This window comes from Cervus canadensis, chromosome 15, assembly GCF_019320065.1.
Source record: "Cervus canadensis isolate Bull #8, Minnesota chromosome 15, ASM1932006v1, whole genome shotgun sequence".
In the NCBI taxonomy this organism is placed as follows: Eukaryota; Metazoa; Chordata; class Mammalia; order Artiodactyla; family Cervidae; genus Cervus; species Cervus canadensis.
This window is the reverse complement of record NC_057400.1, coordinates 41858334-41886333: the sequence shown is the minus strand read 5'-3', so window position 1 is coordinate 41886333 and position 28000 is coordinate 41858334. Positions and strand designations below refer to the sequence as shown.

Below are 28000 nucleotides of genomic sequence, written 5' to 3'. Positions count from 1 at the left end.
TTCCTGTGACGTGACAGTAGTGAACCACTGAGTGCATACCCTAGATAATCTTAGAAACAGAAGTCTGTCTTTGTAGCAGTGTTACACAAGAAAGACTTGGGAACTTTTTCATTATAAATCATACATTTTGAAACATGTATCATATGGAGTTTTATTTTTCAAATATGAATAGCTATATTGAGAACAAAATGCTTTATTGTCTCCATTATTCACACTGATGAGAGGGAATAGTAGTAGGAGTAATATAAATACAAATAGTACGTCTAAAATTGGAAAGTAGCCTCATACTTATATTTTAATATGATCTTCTTCTCCTTTTCTAATAGAGAATAACTTCCATGTTTTTTCTTTTTTTTTTTTTCATGTTTTTTTCTTTAAGTGAACAAAAGTCCACCTGTAAAAATCTGATGCAAGGCAGCTTAGACAACTATCTGTGTGTGTGTGCTCAGTCATGTCCGACTCTTTGCAACCCCATGGACTGTCGACAGCCAGGCTCCTCTGTCCATGGGATTTTCCGGGGGAGAATACTGGAGTGGGTTGCCATTTCCTCCTCCAGGGGATCTTCTTGACCCAGGGATCGAGCCCTGATTGGCAGGTGGGTTCTTTACCACTGAATCACCTGGGAAGTCAAGTAAACAACTCTTTCACATTAATATAAAGTCAATCCTCTCAAATCTTCCTTGATAATGTGTTTATATTTAAGAAAAAAAATTCTATATCCATAAAATAAAGAATAAAAGATGAGATTTTCAGAAGGCTATAATTAGGCAGATTGATATTTATCATGTGTAAGTGTCAGAAATGCCTATAAAATAAGTAGATGAGTAAAGGTTTCTTGGTAATACAAAGTTCAACTCACTAAACCTCAGTGTAATTAATCTGGTTTCCTACAACCAAATATTAACTCTGTTTGATCTTCTTACATAAAGCAGATTACAATGAATTACCTTCCACTGCCCCATTGAGTATACTGAAGATTTGAAAACTAGCAGAATCCTCCTTCCAAACAATGTTTTCCTTCCATGTGAAAGGCGAATGACTTGGGAAACAGACTTGGGTCCTGTCTCACATTCCAGTTGTGTGGCCTTGTAATGTTGAATAATTGCAGTGTCCTTATTTCTAAGACAGAGATAATAGCTATCTCATACCAGCACTGCTGCCAGGACATAAGGCATGATTGGAATATGTAGGTCCTCAGTAATTTCCAGGTACAAGATTTTCTTTGCAATTTCCTTTAAGTAGGTTATGGGTTTGCGGTTTAAACTTTTGGATAGTTTTAATTCATTTATCTATATTTTATAATAGTATATCACGCAGAGGCAAAGTTGGATTTATCAGTAACAGAAAATCCAAATCAAACTATCTAAAACAAATTTCATTGGCTCACATAGCAGAAAAACCAAAGTTAGGTTGGATTCATTTCATTTTTTTCAGTGATTCTATCAGATTCTACCCCTTCATGGTGAGAAGGGGTGAGCTTTAACCTCAGGCTATTTTCCTTACTATCATAAGGTGGCTGCCAGCAGCAACAAAGAAAAACACATCTTCTTTCATATCAGCGTTTCCTTGCTTGTTTGTGACTTTCTCTTAAAACAGAATTCTTTTTCCCCCTTCCTAGTGACAATTCTAAGCTCGACTGACATAGTCCTGTCTATCTTTGCTGAGCCAATCACTGACTAAGAAGACGGGATCCCCACTTGCCTTAGGCTAATCAAGAACTTCCCATTACTCTGGAGTCATTTCCCTAATTCAGAGGTAGACAAACCTTTTATGTACTGACTCAGATAATAAATATTTTAGCTTTTGCGAGCCATACAATCTCTGTCACAACTATTCAACTCCATTTACATAGCATGAAAGTAGCCACAGACAACATGTACAAATTACCATAATTGTGTTTCAGTAAAACATTTTTAGGAGAAGGCAATGGCACCCCACTCCAGTACTCTGGCCTGGAAAATCCCATGGACAAAGGAGCCTGGTAGGCTGCAGTCCATGGGGTCGCTAAGAGTTGGACACGACTGAGCGACTTCACTTTCACTTTTCACTTTCATGCACTGGAGAAGGAACTGGCAACCCACTCCAGTGTTCTTGCCTGGGGAATCCCAGGGACGGCGGAGCCTGGTGGGCTGCCGTCTATGGGGTAGCACAGAGTCGGACATGACTGAAGTGACTTAGCAGCAGCAGCAGCAAAACATTTTTATGGACACTAAATTTGGATTTCACAAAATTTTCACATTTCAAAATATTGATCTTCTTTTTATTGCTTTTAAAAATGTAAAATGTAATATTCCTTGTTAGCGCACATGCCTAACAAGATCAGGCAGTGGCCATATTTGCACATACAGCATAATTTGCCAGCCTTTGCTCTATCACTTGGCTGTTTACGATGGAAAGAGGTAGAATGCATGTCTGGGAATAAGCCATAAAATCCTCTATAATTACCCCCAAAGCCTCTTCTGAAAATGTATGATGATATATTTAAACTTATATCTCAATTTTTTGCAGACTAGTAGTTATAATACACTTGGATTAATCTGAAATAAAGGAAATGGTAAATTGTCAACATATATGACTTCACATTGCAACCCTGCCAAGAGGGAAAAACATACATAAAACATGCATCATTGTTGTTGTTTTAGTCGCCAAGTCATGTCCAACTCTTGCAACCCCATGGACTGTAACCTGCCAGGATCCCTCGTCCATTTTCCAGGCAAGAATAGTGGAGTGGGTTGACATTTCCTTCTCCAAGGAATCTTCCCCAAATATGCATTATATACTTCATAATAGGAGTTGTAAAGTAGGTTATTCAGACACCATCACACAGCAGTTTTATCTATAAGTCATGATATATATCCCAAATTCAATATTCTAATCAGAATAAAAATTAATCATATAATAACACATGTACATGCTTATAATTTTTTCATTCTTACCAAAGCACAGCTTTCCAGGCTTGAGCACTACGAAAAATAGTAAGTCACTGGCTTAAAAGTTTTTCAGAGATAAGGTCTTTATATAAAACAGTTGTATAAGAGAAAACAAATAGTAAAAAAAAGAACAAAACTCATCTGCTCATTAGTCAGAAATAAATACACAGTAAACTCCTCTGAAGTAACTGCATCTAGCAATGCCTTAATGAACTATAAAAGTTAATCTACTTGCTTAAAAATATAACTCATACTAAAGGTGGAATTTAAGTACCAAAGGGAGTGTGAGTCACTAATCACTTACATTGTTCTCCTCACCACTATATTATACATTAGTATTAACCTTGAAAAGTAGGAAAGGATAATGGGTCATAATGGCTTTCGGCCCAGAGTCAAGACCGACCATCTCCACAGGCTCTGATGCCTAAATAACACAGTCTAGCCTGCCAGAGTACAATGCCAGGATCTGATGGTAACGGAAGGAGCAGGAAGAAAAAGGATAAATCGGTCAATCTTCTAGCACTAAACAGGCTCCAGAAAAATTAGTAGCATTTGTGTAAAAAGACCTCAGAAAGTGAAAAACTACTTCTCATCCTAATAAGGCAATTATGTCACCATGATTAGTTCATTTTGACTACTGAATGAAAGCCTCTAGAGACCATGAGATTCTATAGACTCTATATAAATCTCTGCCTCTTTAAAGATGATCATATAATTGTTTTGTCTTAATAATCTGTTGTCTTAAAAGATGCTGGAGGAGAAGTGGAGGATAGAGGCTTCTACACTGGTTGACAGCACCAACAGCAGTATGTGTAATAAAAATGTGAACTACCATGGTGCTAGTGCTAAGTCGACTCAATTGTGTCTGACTCTGCAACCCCATGGACTGTAGCCGGCCAGGCTCCTCTGTCCATCGGATTCTCCAGGCAAGAATACTGGAATGGGTTGCCATGCCCTCCTTCAGGGGGTATAAACTACTATAAAAATACTTGATTTCCTGACCAAGAATGGTAATAGTATAGGCATTTAAAACATATATCTCGCTATTCTCATACTCCCAAATCTGCAGAGTATATTCAGTGGAGCAAACTGGATTTTTCTTGGACAAAAGATTTTAAACAACGAAAGCTGTTTTAACGAGCTCAGATCTATGACTGCTAATCTGTCCATGATACTAACTCTGGTTTGGTTTTAATATCTTACCTTCATTGACAGAATTAGGTTAAAATATAAATAATACAGAGGTAATATTTCCATTATTAATCTTTATAGTACTGAATTTAGAAGAGATTAACATAGATTGCAAAATTACCTATAATTTATATGAATATAATTGAGAAGCATTTTTAATATAATTAATTTCTATATCAAAATAAATTGTGATAAGAAAATATATCTGGAGAATCTTGGATTTGAAAAGGTTAAGTAATATTTTGAAGGAATAAGTTTAAATTTATTCTCAGTTTCTTAAAACATTGGGAAATAGACATTTTTAAATTAACTTTATCCAGAAGAAAATCCTACTTTAATTACACCAGAAATTCTTGACAGACCTGCCAGATACAAATGGGATTTTCTCCTACTAAGTCTACAAAAATCTCTTTAAGGAATTATTTAAGAGTCTATTAAAAACATATCAGAACATTGATATAAAAATCCTTGACCATTCTAAAACAATATCTGGGCCATATTCCTCTACTAGGAAATGTCTAGAAAACATTAAGCTGGAGAGTCTGTGCATTTACAAAGTACTAGGGCTTATAGTTCTTAAAGATAAACAATTATATCTAGCTCTCGCAAGACAGAAACTAGTGACTAATACGTTAGTAACTGCCTAATGTATAGAAAAATATAATAAATAAGAGGTGAAGAAAAACTTCCAAATCTTAAAGTTAATCACAATCACTATGGTCCCAAATTATCATGAAATGAATAAAACAAAATTTATGATTATAGGTTAATCAAAAGAAGCTATTTCCCATCTCCTGCAGGTGTTACCTGTAATATATCACTATTAATCTCTTTATAAAATGGAGGAAATAGTTTCCTGTCTACTTCACAAGGTGTCTGTGATAATGAAATATAGTAATGAATGTGAAAATACAAAGTTAGAAGTCTTCAAAATGTAAAACATAAGTACTACACACTCAATAATACAGCTAAATTGTCACAAAGTAAAAATAGCAGTAAGTAAACAAGAAAATAATTACAAGTTATCAGGAGAAAATGTTTTAATGAGATTTTATTGAGGACAGAAATAAATACATTTGAATTAACTAAGCCAAATTAAAATTACTCAAAGAGAAAGAATCTCTTCTCATTAATGACTGAAAAGGAACCTAAGGTAATAATCATGTACACAAGTATTTGTAATCATATTTTTCTACATGGTATTAGCTCTAAACTACTGACCTTTTCTGAATGGCAATTTACAGACTGCTGTACTTTGAAAATGAGACATTAAAAAAGTTAGTCTACTTTGGAGCCAGAAAGATACAGACTAATTAGAAGAGAATAAAGAATACTAAAAAGCTATTAATATTTGGGGTACAGAGACTCCCATTGAACTACTTTCATTTTAAGAATAGACTTATAAAATGTAATCTGCTTTAAAAAAAGTAGATTCAACACAGCTAACGACCTTCAGATATTCTACAGAACTGAGCCTGGAGAAGAGGGCAGGTTTAGGGAAATGAAATGTAAATTTAGACAACAAAACCAAGATAAGATGATAAGTGTTTTAGTCAAACTATAACAGAATATTCTCTGGTGGAAATAAATTCCTAAAGAAGCCATTCGGAATTAAGAAATTTTTAAGAAATGTTTTAAGAAATTTAAAGCCTGGTAAAACTATGAGGACTACTCTCTGAGGCTAATTTTGCCACACTGAGGAATTTGACAGCTTCATTAAAGAGAGCCAATATAAAACTCATTTGAATTAATCCATTTTCAAAGGTAATGCCATCACTGACTAAGTAGCAGAAATAAACTCCTTATTTTCGCCAAGACCTTTAACCTTCTGAGTCTCTTCATTTATGAAGGATAACAATAATACTACTAAGTTCCAAGTCTGTTCTGAGAATCAAAAAGGTAGCTGTAGAATTACTAAAAAGAGCTTCCTAAATGGCGGAGTGCTAGGGAAAGCTTTACCATTTCATCTTTAATTAAAACATAAAAGTTTTTTGGTATCAGCAATACTCTATAATGTAAAGCTAGGAAATTGAGTTGGAGGGCTACTATAACAACATTCTCAGGAAGCTTGCTAATTTCCACGGTGGTTGTTATAGTTGCGAAGTCATCCAACTCTTTGCAACCCCACAGACTGTAAGTCTTGGTTAATGTGACCTGTTACTGTATCCTGTGTTCTTCCAAAAAGTATGCTGTGTATACTTGATAGAGTCATTTAGGCTCTAGTTCTGTATTTTAAAATGTAACTTCTTTCTAAGTGTTGTATGACTGAGGGAAAGGAAGCTTATCTCCCCTGTGTGTGTGTGTTTTGTTTGTGATTTAACAAACAATATCCTTCCATGCTTACTTCCCCCCCCCCCCCAACATATTGCAATGTCTGTATGCCTACTAGCACCAACAACCAAATAAATAATTTCAGAGGAATTAACAACATCCATTTCAAGCCATCTCCTTCAGACAGTAGTTGTAATGTAACAGAAAAAACATGGAGCTTAAAGTCAGAGGATCTTAGATGGAACTTGAACCATAAAAGTTTCAGAATTTCTATTTTCTTATTGAAATATGGGAATGACACTTTATGAGGCTATTTGAAGATTAAATTAGATACATTATTTTTCTAATACAATATTTTCTCATTTATGTGATCAAAATACAGAGTGTTTTTGGGTTTTTTCCCATCCCTACAATATAATTAAGACATTGAAATCTCTCTGAAGTCTTTCTATTCTACAAATAAATTCCACATGGTACTGCTTTTATTTTTTTCCAAACTAGAAATCTTTTTAAAACTGCTTGAGTCTTAGCTTTGTTTCTATTTTGAAAAAACCTTCATTAACCATTTTTATTTATATCCTTTCAAAACTCATTTCTGTGGGGGTTTCTTTTGTATTATTTTGTTTTTACTAAAATGTGTTTGTCTTCCAGATCAAAAGATACAGGAGTTCTTTTCTTTTACTTCCAGAGTAACAGTAAAAAGCTTCCTAAATATAACTGCTTGTGTGATAATAGGCTTCTAGTACAAATCATTCATCCCAGAGGCAAGTCACAGTTTTCAGTTACAAACTAATCTCAACTATATCACTTGGCTTCCTCTGGAATTCAAGACTTTTAATTCAATTTAAAATAAATGGAATACAAAAACAAAAGTAAACAACTGGAACCTGATTAAACTTAAAAGCTTTTGCACAGCAAAGGAAACTATAAGTAAGGTGAAAAGACAACCTTCGGAATGGGAGAATAGCAAATGAAACAACTGACAAAGGATTGATTTCCAAAATATATAAGCAGCTCATACAACTCAATACTAGGAAAACAAACAACCCAATCAAAAAGTGGGAAAGAGAGCTAAACAGACATTTCTCCAAAGAAGACATACAGATGGCTAACAAACACATGAAAAGATGCTCAACATCGCTCATTATTAAGAGAAATGCAAATCAAAACCACAATGAGATATCACCTCTCACCGGTCAGAATGCCATCATCAAAAAGTCTACAGACAATAAATACTGGAAAGGGTGTGGAGAAAAGGGAACGTTCTTGCACTGTTGGTGGGAATGTAAATTGATACAGTCAATATGGAAGGCAGTATGGAGATTCCTTAAAAAAACTAGGAATAAAATCACCATATGACCCAGCAATCCCACTCCTACGCATATACCCTGAAGAAACCATGGTTGAAAAATACTCATGTATCCCATTGTTCACTGCAGCACTATTTACAATACCTAGAACATGGAAGCAACCTAGATGCCCATCAACAGATGAATGGATAAGGAAGCTGTGATACATATACACAATGGAATATTACTCAGCCATAAAAAGGAATGCATTTGAGTCAGTTCTGATGAGGTGGATGAACCTAGAACCTACTACAGAGAATGAAGTGAGTCAGGAAAGGAAAAATAAATATCATATTCTAATGCACATATACGGAATCTAGCAAAATGGTTCTGAAGAATTTATTTACAGGGCAGCAATGGATAAACAGATATAGAGAATAGACTTATGGACATGGGGAGAGGGGAGGAGAGGGTAAGATGTATGGAAAGAGTAACATGGAAACTTACAATACCATAAGTAAAATAGATAGCCAACAGGAATTTGCTGTAAGGCTCAGGAAACTCAAACAGGGGCTCTGTATCAACCTAGTGGGGTGGGATGGGGAGACGGGAGGGAGGTTCAAAAGAGAGGGGAAATATGTATACCTATGGCTGATTCATGTTGAGGTTTGACAGAAAACAACAAAATTCTATAAAGCAATTATCCTTCAATAAAAAAATAAATTAAAAAAATAAAACATGGCCAGGGGCATTCCTAGTGGTCCAATGGTTAAGAATCTGCCTGCCAATGGAGGAGACACAGGTTCCATCCCTGGTCTGGAAAGACCCCATATGCTTGGGGCAACTGAGTCAGTGTACCACAACTATCGAGCCCGTGCTCTAGAGCTGTGAGTCACAATCACTGAGCCCACGTGCTGCAACTACGGAAGCCTGCGCACTTAGAGCCTGGTGCTCCAGAGCAAGAGGAGCCCCCACAATAAGCAGCCTGTGCACCACAAGCAGACAAAGCCGACGCACAGCAACAAAGACCCAGAACACTCATAAATAAATACATAATTTAAAATAAACAGCCATACCTTTCTGTTCTATCCTAAGCTAATATTTTTCCTATTTATTGAAATTTTTTCATTTGGTTATTTCATGTATCTGAATATTGGAAAAAAATCAATCTCTAGCTTTATGGGTTTTTCTTTCTTTTTTCTCATGGAAGCCTAATTACATACTACATTGAAAAACAAAAATAGTATAATCTAGATAGGAGCCAAGATATATAGGTTCTTGTTCTACTTGCCACTGGAAGTTAGACCATATATCTTTGAGATCCAACTTCTTTTATCTTAAATGAGGTGGTAAAACAAAGTTATTTTTAAAGTCTCATACATTGATCATGAGAATTCATCTCCTAAAAATTATATACATATATAGAATTATAAGAAAAAAACAAGTAAAAAAAAAAAAATCAGCTGCACCATAAAGATGAAATAGACTAAAGAGAATAAAAGATATACCTGCAATTTCTTCTAAAGTATTGGCATGCATGTCCAGCAACACAGTTCCATTCAGAATACAACTTCTTAACTCAAATAAGCTGTGCAGCGAAAGAGTAGCCACATAAGGCTTGCTCCACCTTTCCCCTCCATCTTCCACATCTTCTTCAAACTTCAACCACCTATACAAATAAATAATACTATCAGCATATTGAGTGTTACACTATAGATAAGTGAATCTTTATCTCAATAATAAAAGGTATAAACATAAAGATATTGACATTACTTCTTGGTTTCAACGGTTTTAGAAGTAAAAGCCAACCCAAGACATCCGGTTTATTTCATTTTAATTCCATTTAACAAACATTCTATCTGTCATTGAAAGATATATTGAAAACAAAGAAAAACTCTAAGTTATTTTTATTAACTTTTTTGGCACAGGAGTGGCTAGCAGCGGTTGGACCGCATAGGAGTGGCTAGCGGCAGCTGGGCGGCGCAGGAACGGGAAGCGGCGTGAGGAATACCCCACATCCAAGGTAAGGAGCAGCGGCTTCGCTTTGCTGGAGCAGCCCTGAAGGGACACCCCATGTCCAAGGTAAGAGAAACCCAAGACGGTAGACGCTGAGAGAGGGCATCAGAGGGCAGACAGACTGAAAACCACAATCACAGAAAACTAGCCAATCTGATCACATGGACCACAGCCTTGTCTAACTCAATGAAACTAGGCCATGCCGTATGGGCCTGACAGAATGCAGTCCACTGGAGAAGGGAATGGCAAACCACTTCAGTATTCTTGCCTTGAGAACCCCATGAACACCATGAAAAGGCAAAAAGATAGGACACTGAAAGATGAACTCCCTAGGTCGGTACGTGCCCAATATGATACTGGATATCACTGGAGAAATAACTCCAGAAAGAATGAAGGGATGGTGCCAAAGCCAAAAGAACACCCGGTTGTGGATGTGACTGGTGATAGAAGCAAGGTCCGATGCTGTAAAGAGCAATATTTCATAGGAACCTGGAATGCTAGGTCCATGAATCAAGGCAAACTGGAAGTGGTTAAACAGGAGATGGCAAGAGTGAACATCGACATTCTAGGAATTAGTGAACTAAAATGGACTGGAATGGGTGAATTTAACTCAGATGACCATTTTATCTACTACTGTGGGCAGGAATCCCTTAGAAGAAATGGAGTAGCCATCACAGTTAACCAAAGATTCCAAAATGCAGTACTTGGATGCAATCTCAAAAACAACAGAATGATCTCTGTTCGTTTCCAAGGAAAACCATTCAATATCATGGTAATACAAGTCTATGCCCCGACCAGTAATGCTGAAGAAGCTGAAGTTGAACGGTTCTATGAAGACCTACAAGAGCTATTAGAACTAACACCCAAAAAAAGATATCCTTTTCATTATAGGGGACTAGAATGCAAACGTAAGACGTCAGGAAACACCTGGAGTAACGGGGAAATTTGGCCTTGGAGTACAGAATGAAGAAGGGCAAAGGCTAATAGAGTTTTGCCAAGAGAACACACTGGTCATAGCAAACACCCTTTTCCAACAACACAAGAGAAGACTCTACACATGGACATCACTAGATAGTCAACACTGAAATCAGATTGATTATATTCTTTGCAGCCAAAGATAGAGAAGCTCTATACAGTCAGCAAAAACAAGACCAGGAGCCGACTGTGGCTCAGACAATGAACTCCTTATTGCCAAATTCAGACTTAAATTGAAGAAAGTGGGTAAAACCACTAAACCATTCAGGTATGACCTAAATCAAATCCTTTATGATTATACAGTAGAAGTACGAAATAGATTTAATGGACTAGATCTGATAGAGTGCCTGATGAACTATGGATGGAGGTTCATGACATCGTACAGGAGACAGGGATCAAGACCATCCCCAGAAAAAAAAAAATGCAAAAAAAGCAAAACAGCTGTCTGAGGAGGCCTTACAAATAGCTGTGAAAAGAAGAGAAGTGAAAAGCAAAGGAGAAAAAGAACAATATACCCATTTGAATGCAGAGTTCCAAAGAACAGCAAGGAGAGATAAGAAAGCCTTCCTCAGCGATCAATGCAAAGAAATAGAGGAAAACAACAGAATGGGAAAGACTAAAGATCTCTTCAAGAAAATTAGAGATACTAAGGGAACATTTCATGTGAAGATGGGCTCAATAAAGGGCAGAAATGGTAGGGACCTAACAGAAGCAGAAGATATTAAGAAGAGGTGGCAAGAATACACAGAAAAACTGTGCAAAAAAAGATCTTCACGACGCAGTTAATTACCATGGTGTGATCACTCACCTAGAGCCAGACATCCTGGAATGTGAAGTCAAGTGGGCCTTAAGATGCATCACTGCAAAGCTAGTGGGGGTGATGGAATTCCAGTTGAGCTATTTCAAATCCTGAAAGATGATGCTGTGAAAGTGCTGCACTCAATATGCCAGCAAATTTGGAAAACTCAGCAGTGGCCACAGGACTGGAAAAGGTCAGTTTTCATTCCAGTCCCAAAGAAAGGCAATACCAAAGAATGCTCAAACTACCACACAATTGCACTCATATTACACGCTAGTAAAGTAATGCTCAAAATTCTCCAAGCCAGGCTTCAATAGCACATGAACTGTGAACTTCCAGATGTTCAAGCCGGTTTTAGAAAAGGCAGAGGAACCAGAGATCAAATTGCCAACATCCACTGGATCATCGAAAAAGCAAGAGCGTTCCAGAAAAACATCTATTTCTGCTTTATTGACTATGCCAAAGCCTTTGACTGTGTGGATCACAATAAACTCTGGAAAATTCTGAAAGAGATGGGAATCCCAGACCACCTGACCTGCCTCTTGAGAAATCTGTATGCAGGTCAGGAAGCAAGAGTTAGAACTGGACATGGAACAACAGACTGGTTCCCAATAGGAAAAGGAGTACGTCAAGGCTGTATATTGTCATCCTACTTATTCAACTTATATGCAGAGTACATCATAAGAAACGCTGGGCTGGATGAAACACAAGCTGGAATCAAGATTGCCGGGAGAAATATCAATAACCTCAGATATGCAGATGACACCGTCCTTAGGGCAGAAAGTGAAGGAGAACTAAAGAGCCTGTTGATGAAAGTGAAAGAGAGAGTGGAAATGTTGGCTTAAAGCTCAACATTCAGAAAACTAAGATCATGGCAAATAGATGAGAAACAGTGGAAAGAGTGAGAGACTTTATTTTGGGGGGCTCCAGAATCACTGCGGATGGTGATTGCAGCCATGAAATGAAAAGATGCTTACTCCTTGGAAGGAAAGTTATCACCAACCTAGACACCATATTAAAAAGCAGAGACATTACTTTGCCAACAAAGGTCCATCTAGTCAAGGCTATGGTTTTTCCATTAGTCATGTGTGGATGTGAGAACTGGACTATAAAGAATGCTGAGCACCAAAGAATTGATGCTTTTGAACTGTAGTGTTGGAGAAGGCTCTTGAGAGTCCCTTGGACTGCAAGGAGATCCAACCAGTCCATCCTAGAGGAGATCAGTCCTGGGTGTTCATTGGAAGGTCTGATGTTGAAGCTGAAACTCCAATACTTTGGCCACCAGTTGCAAAGAGCTGACTTATTTGAAAAGACCCTGATGATGGGAAAGATTGAGGGCAGGAGGAGAGGGGGATGATAGAGGCTGAGATGGTTGGATGGCATCAGCGACTCAATGGACATGAGTTTGGGTGAACTCCCGGAGTCGGCAATGGACAGGGAGGCCTGGCATGCTGTGGTTTATTTGGTCGCAAAGATTCGGACACGACTGAACTGAACTGAAAAATATATTAATATAAGTGTTTAATTGGGCTTCCCTGGTGGCTCAGCAGTAAAGAATATGCCTGCCAGTGCAGGAGACGTGGATTTGATCCCTGAATTGGGAAGATCTCCAGAAGAAAATGGCAATCCACTCCAGTATACTCGCCAGGGAAATATCAGACAGAGGAGCCTGGCGGGCTACAGTCCATGTGGTGGCAAAAGTCAGACATTACTTAGCAAGTAAACAACAACAAATGTTTAATCAGTGGTCACAGGGAATCCGTAGTAGAACTAATAAAGACACTCTACTTCATGGAATGATAATAAAATGCAAAAGGAAATGAAAGAGTAGTCATTTTTATTTAGTGGAAGGCTTTAAAACAATATATGAATCTTTTGAAAATTTTGCCCTTCGATTTTTAGAGAAACTAGTATAATTTGGAGATTATTCTGGAGTAAAAATATTTTTAGGCCTGCTTGAATAAAATCTTGTGATTGCAGTCATTTCTAGGGACTAAATCCATGAGAAGTGAGCTCAGATTGCATTACCTAAGTGTTCCTGCCAGGGCTAAGAATAGAAGACTCTTGATAACACAATGCCAAATGGGAAACCATTGCCTTCTTGGAGTGAAATGAACAGTAATATCTGAGATTTTTTCTAACTAAGATAAATGGAAGGAATAAAGAGAAATTGATGATTTTACTGCTTGGCAGTCATACTAAATATCTTATTCTTTTAAGGACTTCCTTTATAATCTCAGTAGATAACCAATTTAATCCCACCATTTCTAATGAACTCTCACCTAAATGCCTCTCTTCACTCCATACCATTTTCCTCACTTTTTTTCTCTCCTTGTCACTTTTGACCTAAGTTCCTCTTGCCATGCAATATCACTCAAACTTCCTCTCTATATGATATTATATTACTGTTTTCCATAAAACAATTATACAATCAAACACTCTAACTCCAACTCCAACAGAGAACAAGTATGTTGTCTAGTAAAGAATCAGTATATTGGCCAGCTAAAAAAGCTAACCAAAAGGGTTAGTCAGAAAGATTAATGTGTGGAGTTCCAAGAAAGATAAAGAAACTTTGGATATGTTCTTAGTGTTCAAGGACCAAAATGTCAGGAAATAAAAAGGAAACTAATAAGGAAAAATGGCTATGTCTGCCAAAAGTTTAGAAAGGGGAGTATACCTATGCCCTTCATGAGTTTATAGAATGTTTGAAGGTTGAAAAAACTTATACTTGATCACAAATCGCTGACAGCATCTCTTCAAATGAATTGAAGAGACTGAATATTATAGCAATTTTATATATACATCCATATACAATATATATATGTATTTTTGCCTACACAGTTCAGAATATTTTCATATTAGTGAATCTTAACAATTTTTACCCCTTTTGGGGTCATAATGCATCAGAGACCATGTGACAGTCATTAATACAGCTTGTCATCTATAGCTTAGCAACCGAACAACAAAAGATTCAGTAACTGCCACCATAATCAAAATTATAACTGTTCCATCATCACAAATGAGCTTCCTTTATATTCTCAGTCTTTACTCTGTTTCTGTCCCCTAGTAATCATTAATCTTTTTTCATCACTATAGTTTTGTCATTTTGAGGACATCAAGTAAATGGAATCATACAGTTTGCAACTTTTGGAGATAGACATCTTTCACTAAAGCACAATGTCTTTGAGATCATCCAAGCTGTTGTATATATCAGTAGATTGGTCCTTTTTATTGGTGAAAAGTTTTCCACTGTATGGATGTATCAGTTTATTTAACCACTCACCCACTGAAGGATATTTGAGTTGTTTATAGGTTTTTGCTATTACAAATGAAGCTGCTATGAACATTCATATAGAGGTTTTGTGTGAATGTGTTTTCATCTCTCTAGGGTAAATGGCCAAGACTGTGATTGCTGAGTCCTATTTACATGCTTAGTTCCATGCTTAGTTTTATAAGAAACTGTCAAACTGTTTTCTAGAGTAGCGCTACCATTTTACATTCGTGCCAGCAATAGCTGAGAGATCCAGTCTCTTGAATCCTCATCAGCATTTGCTATAATGACTATTTTTTTACTTTAGTTATTCTATTAGGTGTGCAGTGGTATCTCACAGTGGTTCTAATTTACACTTCTCTAATGACTTATGATTTTGAACACCATTTACATCTTTATTTGCGATGTGTATCTCTTCTCTGAAAGGTCTTTTTTTGTTTGTTTGCTTGTTTTTGCACATTTTCCTAACCGATTTGTTTTTATGCTGTTGAACTTTCAGAGCTCTTTACATATTCTAGATATAATATTTTTGTCAAATATGTGGTTTGCAAATACTTTCTCCCTGTCAGTAGTTTGTCTTCATCCTCTAACAGGTATTGTTTATTTCACAGCAAAAAGTCTTTAATTCAGATGAAGTCCAATTTAAAAATATTTTATTTTAGTTAAAAGGTTGTGCTTTCAGTATCATGTCTGAAAACTCATCTTCTAGCCCTTGGTCCTGAAGATTTTCTCCTACAATTTCCCTAAAGTTTGTATAGCTTTATGTCTTACATTTAGATTTATGATTTATTTTGAATTAATATTGTGTACACTGTGAAGTTTAGATTGAAGTTAATTTATTATTTTTTTACTTACAGAACTCTAATTGTTCTAGTACCATTTTTTGAAAAGACATTCTTCCTTCCCCTTTGTCAAAAATCGCTTAGCTGAACTTGGATTCATTCAGTTCAGTTCAGTCGCTCAGTCTTGTCTGACTCTTTGCAACACCATGGACTGCAGCACACCAGGCCTTCCTGTCCATCACCAACTCCCAGAGTTTACTCAAACTCATGTCCATTGAGTCGTTGATGCCATCCAACCATCTCATCCTCTGACGTCCCCTTCTCCTCCTGCCCTCAGTCTTTCCCAGCATCAGGGTCTTTTCAAATGAGTCAGTTCTTCGCATCAGGTGGCCAAAGTATTTCAGTTTCAGTTTCAACATCAGTCCTTCCAATGAATATTCAGGACTGATCTTTAGGATGGACTGGTTGGATCTCCTTGCAGTCCAAGGGATTCTCAAGAGTCTTCTCCAACACCACAGAACTTGGCTTGCTGCTGCTGCTGCTAAGTCGCTTCAGTTGTGTCTGACTCTGTGCAACCCATAGATGGCAGCCCACCAGGTTCTGCCGTCCCTGGGATTCTCCAGGCAAGAACTTGGGTCAGTCTTTCTTAATTCTCTATCCTGTTCCATTGATCTATGTGTCTCTGAAAAGACATTTTAAAAACAAAACTACTTCCTTTAGAATAATTTCCTTCAAATTGAGGGCTTGGTCTTTCAGAAAAGAATGGAGACTCTTGGGAGTTTCATGCAGTTTGGATGACCAAATATAAGTTATATGCATGGATGGTTTGATATAACCATTATGAGTATTACAGGAGGAAACGTCAGATGCTTCCCATAAAAAGGAACCCACAAGTTACAAATATCAAGTTACTAAACACTTCAAGATTCAGTGCTTTATGCCAACTCTAGAATGATGCCAAAAGCTTTGAAAGATATTTAAATGAATATATTTTAAAGATATATACGTATATCTCTCTTTTCTGTTTTTCATTCCATTTCATACTCTAAAGATAGAAATTAGCAGGCCTGAGAACACACCAAATCCTGTTTCAAGATTTGTAGTCACTGAATATACTGTCAGTTGCAAAATGCCTGACTGCAGTTAATGACCTAAACTGCTGTAATTTATTCCAGTTTTCAAATAAACTCAGCTGACACTTATTTGACTAGCAAACCAAAGCAAACAGGAGTCTCATGAGCATGAATGAGATGTGAAAGACAATAAGAAAAACTGAAATTTTAGGCCAATTGCATGATATTTTCTATGGGAGAAGGGTGGATTTAAACTCTTTGAGTTTATTTTCATTTCCTTCAGTAAGTCTGGGTCTGTTTTCATCCATAATTAACACATTGGAATCTCTTTCTACTAAGCAACAACAACATAAAATAGGTGTTTCCTGAATTCTTTGAGGATTAAGTTGATGATAATCTCCTCTACAATACACATATAAGAAATCTACAAAATAAAATTCTTCTGTAAATTAGAAATGGACTTTTTCTATGGAATTTAACTCTTTCTGTTTATTTTATTCTCACTAATTCAGTTTAACTTTTCTAATAATTTTATTCTCTGATTCTACCCAAATAGGGAGTTACTGTATCATCTAAAATCATAGCCTTGGGGAAAGTCATGAATTTTCAAGAGAAAACATCTTTTCATGGGGTAGAGTTAAGGATATTGAGGGTTAAGGGGAACATGGTTAGGATAGGGGCTGGAGAATAACATATGTGATCATAACATGCATATTTCAAGGAGAAAGGGAAAATAAAATATATCCAAACTTAGCGTTTATTGACATTAGCTGTTCTTAATCCATATTATTTTCACACCTCACACTCCACTGAAAAATCTTGATGACTTGAACCTCTACCAATTTTTAATATCAAATACCTTCACATCATCAATAAAATTGGTTTGATTTAATAATCCTTTTCCACATTACCATCTATGTATCAGAGGCCTAACTGCTACCCCTTGCTTTGCCTCTGCTGAGCTCATTTGTGGGAAGCATTTTTAAAGGGCAACCACAGTGAGTCAAACATGTTTCCACAATTGCACAGCTGTGGTATCTTTGCGTATTTTTCTATTAATAACATTACTTGTTATTTATAAGCAGGACATTGTAACTGTGCTGATTTCATTAGCCCAGTCATATGGCTTCTTTTAGGGTCTTTAAAAGTGAACAGCTGGTTTTCACAAACGTTTATTAAATAATTATGATTCAAGATTTAGCTTCAAAATCTAAAACTTTACTTAAGCTTTAATTGGCAACAACAGTGGGCATGAAAATTCTAGGTGTGATATGTGGCAGGTGCAATGTGCTGATAAAATATCCTTTTTAATCTCTACTATTAGGGTAGAAAATTATTAATTACCCCTAGAATACTAATCAAGAGAAAGAAATAGTTCAAATGGTTAGGCTAATAATCTATTAGAATTAAACTGCATTTGAAAAATCAGATGGAGTCATGAATTAACTAAAATTAGTCTTTTTACATGAACTAGATTATCTAGAACAAAATTACTTTCACCACTTTAAAACCTACTCCATTTCTAAGTCCTCAATAAACATGTTCTGTTCTTTCCTGATGTATTGTGCCTCAGCCAAAATTTATCTACTCTCCTCTTCAATGTCTGTTACTATTTTGACTGCTCATCAGATGTTTCTTTGAACCTCAAATATATGCACCAGAAGCAGGGCTAAGAACACAGGTCCTATCTAATAATATTAGAGAATACTAATAATTAACTAGATCATCTCTTTCATTCTTTATAAATAAGTAGCAACATATTTTGGTGACTTAGATTAAAATGGTGTTCAAGTAAACCCATTAGAGCATGATAAAACCTTACCTGCTTCACTGTGATAGGCAGAGAGCTAGATTCTGGTATTACTCTGCTATCTCCTAGCTCGAAGAGAGTGGGAAAGTTACAAGAAGTTAGTGCTTAAAAGGAATAGATCACCATTTGATCTAGAAGGTAAAAAACTCCAGATTTTTACATCAGAACACATATTCCTATCTTAATTCTCTGCTCTATTCTGAGGTATGAGAAAGAAGAAAGAAATATGTTTTTTAAAAATGCTGCCAAGAAGTAATTCTCAGCAATTGATTAAAGAAACTGTAACCAGAGCTGTCCAGTCGTCATAACATCAATCTTCTTCCTTTAAATCAGCCAGGAACACTTGCTTCTTAGCACTAGTTGAGGATAGGTGCTTCTAGCCTTAAACAGGGAGGTTTGCACTTCAAATTCCTTATCAACAACTTTTCATCATAAAAGAGCAAAATTTATAACACTAATTGGTAGAGAATATTATCACATATTGTTTTTCTGTCATCAAAAAAGATGAGCACACATATGTCTTTGAAAATAGTACTTAGGTTTTGATGCAGTTGGAAGAAAAAAATTAGGTAGATGGTTCTTAACCTTAAAATTTTCCAGGTCATATATTAATTAAAAAATATTTCAAATTTAGTTCTATATTTAAAATATTATAATAGCATCAGAAAGAATTTAATTTTATATATATTTTTCATTAAAAAGGGTAATTCACACAAAATAACATACCATAGTTTTAAGGCCTTAAAAAACACAAATAACAAAAATGAAGGACTTGAAATAAAACTGGTAAAGGAAATAAACAGCGAGTTCTCAGGAAAAACATAAAAACATGAAAAGGTGTTCAATTTCACTAATAACTAAAAACACAGATTAAAACAATGAAATTTATTTTGCACCTATAAAATTAGTTAAAATTTTTACAACTTTGACGATTTTGGGTGCAAAGGTTTGAGGGAAGTAAGAACCCTCATACATTGTTGAAGAAAGTGCAAATTACCGAAATGTTTTATGAAGGCAATTTTGCAATACCTACAAAAGTAAAAAGTCTGCTCTCTTTGATATATAAATCCCACTGTTAAAAAGTCACCCTACATAAATACCTACAAAAAAATGCCAAAATATATGTGTAAATGATTATTACAACAACAACAACAACAAAAATAAAACCACCTAAATCCTTATAAAGACTGGCTAAATAAATAAAGTTCATACATATAATTAAATGTAATGCAGTCATTAACGTGATTAAAAGGACTGAATAATCTATACTGATAATGTGGAAAATGATCCAAATATATTAGGTCAAAAAAACAAGGCATGAACACAGTATAAATTCCTCTTATATAAACATGAAAAGGGCATACATTTACATGCAGATGTGGGCATTAAAATGTTTATGAAAAGATATGCAAGAAGCAACTAAGTGATTTCCTTTGAGGAGAGATACTATAAATAAGAATAGAGCAATATTCTTGCTTTTTTATTTTTCTATGGCTAGAGTTAAATGCATGAGTGCTCAGATCTGTCTGACTCTTTGTAACCCATGGACTGTAGCCCTCTACGCTCCTCTGTCCATGGGATTTCCCAGGATCTTTAGGGGATCTTCCTGATCCAGTAATCAAACAATGTTTAAATGCAAGATCTGAAACTCTGTCCCTGTGACTTACTGAATCTACATCTCAACAAGATTCCTGGCGATATGTAAAATTAAAATTTGGTAGTTCAGTTCAGTTGCTCAGTCATGTCTGACTCTTTGCGACCCCACAGACTGCAGCACACCTGGCCTCCCTGTCCATCACCAACTCCCGGAACTTGCTCAAACTCATGTCCATTGAGTCGTTGATGCCATCCATCCATGTCATCCTCTGGCATCCCCTTCTCCTGCCTTCACTCTTTTCCAGCATCAGGGTCCTTTCTAGTCAGTCAGTTCTTCTCATCAGGTGGCCAAAATATTGGAGTTTCAGGTTCAGCATCAGTCTTTCCAATGAATATTCAGGACTGACTTTAGGATAGACTGGTTGGATCTCATTGCTGTCCAAGGGACTCTCAAGAGTCGTCTCCAACACACAGTTAAGAAGCATCAATTCTTTGGCACTCAGCTTTCTTTATAGACCAACTCTCACATCCATACATGACTACTGGAAAATCCATAGCTTTGACTAGATGGACCTTTGTTGGCAAAGTAATGTCTCTGCTTTGTAACATGCTGTCTAAGTTGGTCATAACTTTTCTTCCAAAGAGCAAGTGTCTTTTAATTTCATGACTGCAATCACCATCTGCAGTGATTTTGGAGCCCCCCAAAATAAAGTCTCACTGTTTCCATAGTTTCCCCACCTATTTGCCATAAAGGGATGGGACCGGATGCCATGATCTTAATTTTCTGAATGCTGAGCTTTAAGCCAACTTTTTCACTCTCCTCTTTCACTTTCATCAACAGGCTCTTTAGTTCTTCTTCACTTTCTGCCCCAAGGGTGGTGTCATCTGCATATCTGAGGTTATTGATATTTCTCCTGGCAATCTTGATTCCAGCTTGTGCTTCATCCACCCAGGCATTTTGCATGATATACTCTGCATATAAGTTAGATAAGCAGGATGACAACATGCAGCCTTGACATACTCCTTTCCCTATTTGGAACCAGTCTGTTGTTCCATGTCCAGTTCTAACTGTTGCTTCCCTCATTTGCATGCAGATTTCTCAGGTGCAGGTCAGGTGGTCTGGAATTCCCATCTCTTTAAGAATTTTCCAGAGTTTGTTGTGATCCACACAGTCAAAGGCTTTAGCGCAGTGAATAAAGCAGAAATAGATGTTTTTCTGGAACTCTCTCGCTTTTTCAATGATCCAACACATGTTGGCAATTTGATCTCTGGTTCCTCTGCCTTTTCTAAATCCAGCTTGAACATCTGGAGATTCTTGGTTCACGTACTGTTGAAGCCTGGCTTGGAGAAATATGAGCATTACTTTGCTAGCATGTGAGATGAGTGCAATTGTGTGGTAGCTTGAACATTCTTTAGAATTGCATTTCTTTGGGACTGGAATGAAAACTGACCTTTTCCAGTGCTGTGGCCACTGCTGAGTTTTCCCAATTTGCTGGCATATTGAGTGCAGCACTTTCACAGCATCATCTTTTTAGATTTGAAATAGCTCAACTGGAGTTTCATCACCTCCACTAGCTTTGTTCTTAATGATGTTTCCTAAGGCCCACTTGACTTTACTTTATATTCCAGGATGTCTGGCTCTAGGTAAATGATCACACCATCATGGTTATCTGGGTCATGAAGATCTTTTTTGTATAGTTCTTCTGTGTATTCTTGCCACCTTTTAATATCATCTGCTTCCGTTAGGCCCATACCATTTCTGTCCTTTATTTTTTTCCCATCTTTGTATGAGATGTTTCCTTGATGTCTCTAACTTTCTTGAAGAGGTCTCTAGTCTTTCCCATTTTATGGTTAACCCTAGGTATGTGCAATTCCTTTTGCACACCTGGATCACAGCATTCATTATACAGTACTCACAACTTTGTACTTATCTAAATCCCGCATCAGAGGTGAGGTTGTTAAAAGCAAGATCGAAATTGTTTGTTTTTCTTGTTTGGCTGCACAGAGCAGCTTGTATGATCTTTGTTCCCCAACCAGGGACTGAACCTAGGCGCTCTGCAGTGAAAGCATGAAATCCTAACCACTGAACAGCCAGGGTATTTGATAAGATTTCTGTTGTAGTTGCTGTTCTATTGCACTTAGCACACAATAGACCATAAGTGTTTGTTAAGTAAATGAGTAAATACACAAGAAAAGAAGAATGAAAAAATAAAGGCAAATTTATTTATTTTGCAAATAAATTTATTGTATTTATAAATAAATAAATGCAAGTTTATTGCTCTTTTATCCCAAGTCATCAAATAGCAATATAGAAATATTCATTATAAGTGACAGAAAAAATAATCTCTTAAGAATTATTTTTTAAAAACCACTATGTTTAAATGTATACATTTCACAGAAACACATTACAAATATTTTTACCCTCAACAAATAGTACATAAATCCAGGATTCCAACTAAAATCTCTTAAAATTTTTGTCCTTTCTTTTAAAAAGTCCTACATAATATCACCAGTTGGAGCACAAGTTAATAGTTGAAAAGATACAAATAAATTAGTTAGATAGCTATTGTTTCCCTGATGACACACAAATTATGCTACTGTTTATCTTTAAGACTGCAGCTGCTGCTGATTCTGCGTCACTGTTTACTACAATTACAACCTTCGGATTTCATTCTGACCCATATCCCATTATAGGATGTGCCCAGGCCAGATGAGCAATTTCAGAAATCAGCAGCACTGATGGATTTTTGCAAAATTGTGGCAATAGAAATCTCTTTTTTCTGGTAGTATGAAAATTCTTTAGTATCACTTCCCCCTTCAACCAAAAATTCCTCACCTGGCTGTTTCTCGCCACTCAGCATCCTCACCTTCACGCCAGCAAATCTCATCGAGTTCCGTGAAGAGGTCATGAGGAATGTGCTCCTCATCATCATCCTCAGTCCCAAGAATAAACTGTACTCGCTGTGACGGGGTGTCTATGGATACCAGAGACAGGAACACGCATCAACAAGACCTGGAGCTGTGAATGTCCCAGTTACCACCTTCCACACCACTCACATCTCCCCCACTGCAGCACTCATCCAGAATAGACTTGAGAAACGAAGATGAATTCAGTATTACATTAAGTTCAGTAAACTATGGGATCATAAACACGTAAAATGTCAATATACAATGTACTATATCATCAAAGATAAAATCAAGTGTGATGATTATTTTGGATTACTTAAGCATCATGGAAAATATTTTCACATCTCTCATACACACATGCACGGTTTCTCTCATCACATTGCTACACTTTATGGTCATATTCAGAAGAGTAGACTATGATAAAATTCACTTACATTAAAACTGTGCTGAATATAATTCACCAAAAAGAACTCCTTTGTGAGGCTTCTTGGCAATTACACCCATATCCTTCCCCTCACCCCTGGCAACCATTAATCTGGTCCCTACTGCTATAGTTTTGCCTTTTCCAGAATGCCATACAAGTGGAAACATATGGTGTATAGCTTTTAGAGACTTATTCACTTACCAATATGCCTTTAAGGTTTTGAGTTTTATCTGTGTCACTGAATATATCAGTAATTCATTCTTTTTATTGTTAAGTAATAGTCCATTGTATGAATATATCTTGTTTTGCTTATCTAGTCACTTGTTGAAGGATATTAAATTTACAGATTTTTCAATTATGAATAGAACTGCTATAAATATTCTAAATTTTTGTGTGAGTGTAAATTTTTATTCTCTGGGGTAAATACTTAGGAGTAGAATTGCTGCATTACCTGGTAAATATATGTTCAATCAATACATTTGTGATGAAAATTATAAAGCTTTATTGAATGATATAAAATTAGACCTAAATAAATTAATATATTTATATTAATGGAAAAGCCCAATAGTGGAAAACCATCTTATAAATTCAATGCTATTACAATAAAATATCTGGTATTTTCAACTATTTTTTTTCAACTATTTTTTAAAACATAAGAGAATAAATAAATCAGTAACAAACCATAGTGATCACTTAAATCTATAGTATTAAATATTTTGTGAAAATAAACCAATTAATAAGTAATTTAAAGGATTAGGTTTTAATTAAGTCACAAATGGGAGGATTTTGGAAGTCAAAACTGAAAAAGATACATGTAATATAAAATATGATATAGTCTCATGCTTTTTGTATCAATAAATGTTTGCAGTGGGGCCCTAGCTTCTGCCTACATTAATAGTCTTACCTTCTGCCTCATAATTCCACTCTGGGTACCTTAGTTTTCTTTCAGATTTTTAAAAATAGCATGTTCCTTCCCATTTCAGGGCCACTGCACATACTGTCTCCTCTAGATCTCCTGCATCTTTCATCATCTACTTCACTATAATATACTTTGGCAAGCCTACCTAACAGACTCATAAAACACACACACACACGATCACACCCATATGCAACAATTAAGTCAGGCACTTGTTATCTTAATTCACAGCACTCTATATTTCTCCTTGTTATACTTTTCTTAATTGCAATTTAAAATTTACTGTTCAATAACAAATTACTTTAAGTAGAAAATATTTCCAGCTGACAGAATTAGTTTCTTAGAAGATAGGATCAAGTCCCTAAAGAAGAATAATGCATGTAAAAGATACTTTTAAAATTATAAGCATCATACAAGTATTATTAATGATGACTGATGCTGATGCTAGTGGTAGTGGGGATGGATACAATGAAAATATAGCCCTGTCAAAATAAAGAGGTTTAGATTTTTTTTCTTTTTTTTTTCCCCCATTTATTTTTTATTAGTTGGAGGCTGATTACTTTACAATATTGTAGTGGTTTTTGTCATACATTGACATGAATCAGCCATGGATTTACATGTATTCCCCATCCCAATCCCCCCTCCCACCTCCCTCTCTACCCGATTCCTCTGGGTCTTCCCAGTGCACCAGCCCTGAGCACTTGTCTCATGCATCCAGCCTGGACTGGTGATCTGTTTCTGTTTAGAATTTGAAGCAGGGAGAATGAGAAAATACTAGTGCCATTAATTGAAAGAGGGTTATAACATGGATGAGCCTTGAAGATGCTAAGTGAAATGTCAGACAGAGAAACACAAATACTATTAATATATGATCTTACTTATACATGGAATATAAAAAAAGATAAAACAATAAAACCAAAGCATTAGCTGCTCAGTCTTTGTGACCCCGTGCACTATAGCCCACCAGGCTCCTCTGTCCATGGAATTCTCCAGGCAAGAATACTGGTATGGATAGCCATTCCCTTCTCCAAGGATCTTCCTGATCCAGGGATTGAACTCATATCTCCTGTGTTGCAGGCAGATTCTTTGTCATCTGAGCTAAACTCATGAGAAAAGAGATCAGACTTGTGTTCACCAGCAGTACAGAGTGGAAAGAGGAGAAAGTGGAGAAAAGTGGTCAAAAGGTATAAACTTCCAGTTGTAAGTACTAGGGATGTAATAGACTACATGATGACTATACTTAATACAGCTTTATGATATGTAAGTAAGTTGTTGAGTAAATTCTACGAGTTCTCATCTCAAGGAGACATCTTTTTCTTTTCATTGTATCCTGGTTGGATGTCCTTGCAGTAGTCCAAGGGACTGCAAGGACATCCAACCAGTCCATCCTAAAGGAGATCAGTCCTGGGTGTTCATTGGAAGGACTGATGCTGAAGCTGAAACTCCAATACTTTGGCCACCTCATGAGAAGAGTTGACTCATTGGAAAAGACCCTGATGCTGGGAGGGATTGAGGGCAGGAGGAGAAGGGGACGACAGAGATTGAGATGGCTGGATGGCATCACTGACTCGATGGGCATGAGTCTGAGTAAACTCTGGGAGTTGGTGATAGACAGGGAGGCCTGGCGTACTGTGACTCATGGGGTCGCAAAGAGTCGGACATGACTGAGCGACTGAACTGAACTGATAAGAAATAATGTGATGAATGTTAACTAAACCTATCATGGTAGTCATTTCACAACGTATGTAAAGCAAACCATCATGTGCTTATACTGTGAGCTATGTCAGTTATTTTTCAACAAAACTCGGGGAAAAAAAGGTTGTCAGATGAGGAGCCAGTATTGTAGGCTGATAGCACAGGAGACATCTTTTAGATATGCTGAGTTTGAGGTGATTATAGTTCAAACGTATAAAGATGGTCACTGGACTGCTGGATGTTTGATTCTAGAAAAGAGGATAAGGTCAGAGGTAAAGACATAGGTTGCATTTAACTAGAGAAGTAATATGATTACAACAAATAAGGGCTCAAAAATTAAAAACAAGAGAAGGCTCAGTATCAGGGGAATAATATGATTTAATATTTAGGATGAGGAAGAGGAGTTAAAAAATCAGAAAAGGATTAGATGGCTATGTAAAAGGAGTGGTACACTGAACAAATATATAATGAATACCTTTCATTGGTCAGGTGAATTAGACAGACATAAACAGAAAGAAAAAAACACTCTGCCCTTATAAAACTTACATTTGATGAAAAGAGTAGTATAACAGGGTCAAGGTAGAAAAGAACAAATCAATAATGTCAGATGCTGTAGAATCAATGATAAGAACTAAGAGCAATAGGATTTTAATAGCTTAATATTCAACAGCACTGGAATTCCAAAGATGATATATTACTTTTACAATCACAACTAAACTATTTCTATTGGAATATAAACCATATTTTCAACAAATGGTTACTTAAAATCAAATTTACAAAGTTATACTATAGGAAGAAAACCACTAATAGAATCATAATTGGAAATAAGCAAGTTCCTTTGCAAACTTTTATCTTTTCACTACTAGTTATGTTACTCAAACTGCTTTAGTTACTCACATGCTAATTATAAAGTGGTTGGCTATGGTGAGATTATAAGACAAGGGAAAAAGTCAAAACAGATTTTGAAAAGTATCAATATCTTCTATGGATTAAGCATTTTCATATAATATCTCTTTATGTCTGAGCAATAACCTACTCAAAAGGACACACATCACTCAGTCTGAAAATGCAATGAACATAATGAAAGAGCTAGAACACCCATGTCATGGATAAGAAGACTCAATATTAACAGGATGACAGTTCTTCCCAACTTGATCTGAAGATTTAATGCAATCCCAATCAAAATCCTGTCAAGTTATTTTATGGACACCAACAAACTGATTCTAAAGTTTATATGGAAAGGTAAAGGCAGAAGACCCAGAATAGCCAACAAAATATTGAAGGAGTAGAACAAAGTTAGAAGACTGACATTCCACAACTTCAAGACTTACTATAGAGCTACAACAATCAGGACAGTGTGATAATGGCAGAAGAACAGACAAATAGATCAATGGAACAGAATAAAGAGCCCAACAATAGAATTCCGTAAATATAGTCATCTGATTTTTGACAAAGGAGCCAGAGTAGTAAAATTTCTTCATCAAATGGTCACCCACATGCAAAAACACTGATCTAGACACAAACCTTACAACACTTTTCCAAAATAAACTCAAAATGGATCGTGTGTGTGTGTGCTCAATCATATCTGACTCTTTTGCAACCCCAGGGACTGTAGCCCACCAGGCTCCTCTGTGCATGGGATTTTCCAGGTGACAGTGAGTGGGTTGCCATTTCCTCCTTCAGGAGATCTTCCCCACCCAAAGATCAAACCCACATCTCTTGAGCCTCCTGCACTGGCAGGTGGATTCTTTTCTACTGCACCACCTGGAAGTCCCAAAAATGGATCATAGATCTACATGTAAAACACAAACACATAAAACCCTCAGAAGATAACATAGGAGAAAACCCAGATGACCTTGAGTATGCTGATGCCTTTTTAGATACAGCACCAAAGATAACTATCCATGAATGAAAGACGATGTCAAAAAAATTGGAAGATAAGCTACAGACTTGAAAAAGGCACAATCTGATAAAGGACCATTATGCAAAATACACAAAGACCTCTTAATACTCAACATTAATAAAACCAATACGAGAGTCCTTTGGACTGCAAGG

General features: G+C 36.3%; 1 protein-coding gene across 6 annotated transcripts in view; it reads right to left on the bottom strand.

The window, feature by feature from the left end:
- Positions 1-28000, bottom strand: part of SLC4A10 (solute carrier family 4 member 10) — a 336246-nt gene that overhangs the window by 142916 nt on the left and 165330 nt on the right. For all 6 annotated transcript variants that reach the window (XM_043488151.1, XM_043488153.1, XM_043488154.1 and 3 more), the window contains exons 4-5: positions 22840-22978; positions 9190-9350 (exon numbers count right to left, since the gene is read on the bottom strand). In XM_043488151.1, coding sequence (XP_043344086.1) covers positions 9190-9350; positions 22840-22978 — 300 coding nt within the window. The remainder of the gene's footprint in view (positions 1-9189; positions 9351-22839; positions 22979-28000) is intronic.